We start from the raw sequence: 4,163 nt of genomic DNA, 5'->3' as shown, positions 1-4,163 counted from the left end.
TTTCCAGGTTGACAAAAATGGCTTCTTTTACCCCTCTCTCAAACCATCTGTCTTCCCTGGCCAAAATGTGCACATTGTTGTCCTCAAAGGAGTGTGTTTTGTCCTTTGAGGTGTATGTGAACAGCTGAGTCCTGTCCTGAGGAGTTGGCCCTCCTGTGTTGGGCCATGCGCCTTTGTAGCAGTTGTTTAGTCTCCCCAATGTACAGGTCTGTACACTGCACTGAATGGCATAAACCACATTGTCCAGCTTGTTTCTTGGAGTCTTGTCTTTGGGATGAGCCAGTTTTTGTCTTAGGGTGTTGCCAGGTTTGAAGTGTACGGGGATCTGGTGTTGGTTAACAATCCTCCTAAGTTTTTCCGAAACCCATGAAATGTATGGAATGGCGACATTCCCCCTCCTCCTGTTGTCCTCCCTCTTTGTAGGCCTCTTTTTGTTTGTTTTTAAAAAAGCCCATCTGGGATAGCCACAGGTCTTGAGAGCTGTCCTAATGTGTCCCTGTTCTCTCATCTTACCTCTGTTGGTAGTGGGAATGGTGTCTGCCCGTGACTGTAGGGTTCTGATGACTCCTAATTTGTGCTCCAGTGGGTGGTGTGAGTCAAAACGTAGGTACTGGTCGGTGTGGGTTGGTTTCCTGTACACCCCCATGTTAAGTTGTCTGTCTTCTGTGATGTGAACTGCACAGTCCAGGATTTACATCTTCTCTGGTGAACTTGATGTTCCTGTCCACCGTGTTGATGTGGTCTGTGAAGTTGTCGACCTCATGGACCTTGATTTTGACCCAAGTGTCGTCCACATATCGGAACCAGTGGCTGGGTGATGTTCTCACATAGGAGTGTAGAGCTCGGCTCTCCACTTTCTCCATGTAGAGATTCGCCACTATAGGAGACACAGGAGAGACCATAGCGCAGCCATTCTTCTGTCTGTAGAAGGACTCGTTGAACTGGAAGTAAGTGGTGGTGAGGCAGAAATCCAAAAGGGCACAAATGTGGTGTGGGGTCCACGGTGGGGATGTGTGCAGGAGCAACCGCAAAGTTCAGCCGTTTAGCCAAGACGTCCTTTTCTGGCTGGGTGAGGATTCTGTCAGACAAATTCTTCACCCAATTCTCCTGGGAGCCCTGCCGTGTAGTGTTGGAATCTCTGTTGTTTTGTGTAGATTCTGCGGCGGTGGTCTGTCTGGACTGGAGGATATGGAACTTATGTTTTTGTCGTTCCTTACCTTTGTTATGTTGGAACATCTGAGCCTTCTCAGCAAACTTGGAGACCTCATCCATGACGTTCCTGGGGAGTAGCATAGTTAATTGTTCTCTTACCTGGTCGAGTTTTACCCTCAAGGCATTGATGGTGAAGTGAACCTGTCTGACTCATTCATTCAGCAGCTGATACTGTGCCTTCTGGAGGATGTTCCTGGCCCTGTGACCTTTCACTGTTGAGAGGAGGCGTAGGCTGGTGGGGATTATCTTGTGGTGTCTGCACCTTAGGTTGCAGACACCACAAGGCAGGCTGATGCCCGCCCATGCACACACCCACATATCCAACAGAGAATATAGCCACCCTCTCCACTCTCACATGCCTCACAACAATTCCTTATATGCTAGATGTTGGTGACCTCTGTTCACCATCAGGAAGATTCTAAAAAAAGCGAGGGTGGCTTCAATATACTAGTTATAGAATAATGATTACATATATAAGTTATTTTGGCTGATTTGACCAATCTCAGAAAGATTCCCCTGCATTTTGTCTACCACACACAGGAAGTAAACACGTCACCAACTTAATTCATCTTCAGTAAAGGAAGGAGTTGTTGCCATAGAAACTTCTATTTTTTCCAACCTTGTTACCAGGAACAAGGGAAAGGGAAGGTGGAATTAAAGCCTGTGGCATAAAAATGAAGGATTCTGGTTTAATGAAGGGCAAAAAATAGAAGCTCTCCTTTGCGGTGACAGATTGGCAAACTGTCTGCACAGGAAGCTTGTGGGTAACTTGCATTGTTATCTTCATGAATATGACAGCTAATCACCAGCTGATGGCTCTAAGAACAAACAAACAACAAATTCTGTGTTTCTTTATTTTGGTGATGAACTGGAAATATGGAAATGTGGAAATATGTTTTTGAAGTTTTTCAGTATAGGCTGCTGAAACCATGGCTGGGTACATTTGTCTATAATGGTAATATGTGGTTACAGATTACAAGTTTTAGATCTGTTCAAAATACAGTTAAAAATATATCTATTATGATGAAGGAAAACGTCCAATAAAAATCGGATTTATGCCATACATATAGGACATGTCTTTTTTATAAATGTCTAAATGTTAATGTCTTTTATCTTTTAAAGTGGAATCGCAATTCACAATATTTACATAATGTTCAGAAGGAGATAACTTAAAGCCAGCAACTGAGACCATACTCTCCTAATACAGCTGAAGGCATATCCCTGTATCTTTAAATCATGTAGAGAACTATGATGATTCAGCAGCTTTTCCCATGAAAATCTTCTATTCTGTGCTCCTATAATATTTTGGGCTGGCAGAAGAAGATAAGTGAAAGGTGGCAAGGTGTAGCTAAAAAGGTAATTGTTTTTTTTTACATCTCACAACCTGTTGAGGGATTGCAAATAGGCAGCCTGGAGCAAAACTATCCCGCTGTGCTGTACAGTTTGTTCTAATGAGAGCATACATGTTTGTGGAGTAAGAATATTCAACCCACAAACCCAATTTCTGTATTGGACTATCACTGCCTACTAAAGTCCTAGTTGGACGCAACTTCTTGGGCATAAATTGCCAGCATTTGAAGGTGGAACACAGAAGCTGGGTCTTCACATGCTTGACTCAAAGATGGACCACAGCAATGACTCTGACCAGTTTTCCCTTGATCTGTATGATGTATACACACGCCTGTCAACCAAATGTTGAAAAATTAACACTGACAATGGGAGGGTACTGTTTAGTTAGGCTAAAAATAAGTGGGCAAATTGAACAAAGAAGTCAATACAATAACTGAATCCATCTAATGACCCCAATTCTAATGTTGGAAATTTCAAAATAAAAAGCAATCAAATTTTGTAATTTGGCAATTTACTTTCACTTAGCAGGCAAAAACCAAAGTTTTTTTTTTTTTTTTTTCAAATGTAATTCCATTTGGTCAAACAAGAAACATTTTGGTAGATATCTCAACTACAGAGAGGTAAATGGACTGGGTATAAACTTAACACCAACCAAACGGTGCTGAACTTTGTAAGTTAATTGTAAACATTTTTTTAAACAATAATTCATTAAAAATGGATTGGACAATTATGAAGTATTGTGGAGAGATTCAGAGATTTAGAAGAACTCTTGTAAAAGCCAACGGTGGGAACTGCTGCTGAATGTGTGGTCCTTTTGCCCAACACACATAGTGTGGTGTTGTCTTGTTGTAGAGAATACCACTTCTGGAAGTAGTTTTTAGGTAAGAACAGAACAGAATAGAAACTGACTTACCAGTCCTGGACTGCACCAAAAGACTCTTCATTGGTGATGTCATACATGAGGATGAAGCCCATGGCCCCACGGTAGTAGGCAGTGGTGATGGTCCTGTATCGTTCCTGGCCTGCAGTGTCCTAAAGAAAGACAGGGGTATTTGTTAAAACTTCTGTATAGCTGACTGATATTTATCTGTGCACCAGTGCAAAATAATCTGATATACGGTGGCTTGCAAAAGTATTCATACCCCTAGAAGTTTTCCACATTTTGTCACATTACGACCACAAACATAAATATATTTTATGTGAAAGATCAACACAAAGTGGCATACAATTGTGGAGTAGAAAGAAAATTATACATGATTTTAATTTTTTTTACAAATAAAAAAGTGTAGTGTGCAAAAGTATTCAGCCCCTTTTTCTCTGAGTGCATACAAGTTGCCTGATGATTGCTGAATGATCGAATGTTGACTAAATAGAGTCCACCAATGTGTAATTTAATCTCAGTACAACTACAGCTGTTCTGTGACGGCCTCAGTGGTTTGTCAAGAGAATATTGGGGAGCAAACAGCATCATGAAGTCCGAGGAACACACCAGACAGGTCAGGGATAAAGTTGTGGAGAAATTTAAACCAGGGTTAGGCTATAAAAAGATTTCCCAAGCTTTGAACATCTCACGGAGCACTGTTCAGTCCATCATCCAGAAA

General features: G+C 41.5%; 1 protein-coding gene across 3 annotated transcripts in view; it reads right to left on the bottom strand.

The window, feature by feature from the left end:
* The window catches only part of LOC103397205 (ras-related protein Rab-3C-like), a 28,869-nt gene that overhangs the window by 9,134 nt on the left and 15,572 nt on the right, over positions 1-4,163 (bottom strand). For 2 of the 3 annotated variants that reach the window (XM_017042712.2, XM_017042710.2), the window contains exons 3-4: positions 3,476-3,594; positions 583-1,279 (exon numbers count right to left, since the gene is read on the bottom strand). In XM_017042712.2, coding sequence (XP_016898201.1) covers positions 760-1,279; positions 3,476-3,594 — 639 coding nt within the window. In that variant the 3' untranslated portion in view covers positions 583-759. Of the gene's footprint in view, positions 1-582; positions 1,280-3,475; positions 3,595-4,163 lie in introns of those variants that run through there. The other variant, XM_017042715.2, reaches the window with a different exon arrangement.

The sequence above is a fragment of the Cynoglossus semilaevis genome, chromosome W, assembly GCF_000523025.1.
Source record: "Cynoglossus semilaevis isolate Cse_v1.0 chromosome W, Cse_v1.0, whole genome shotgun sequence".
Lineage (NCBI taxonomy): Eukaryota > Metazoa > Chordata > Actinopteri > Pleuronectiformes > Cynoglossidae > Cynoglossus > Cynoglossus semilaevis.
The sequence above is the reverse complement of the archived record's forward strand: the minus strand, read 5'-3'. Positions and strand labels throughout refer to the sequence as shown.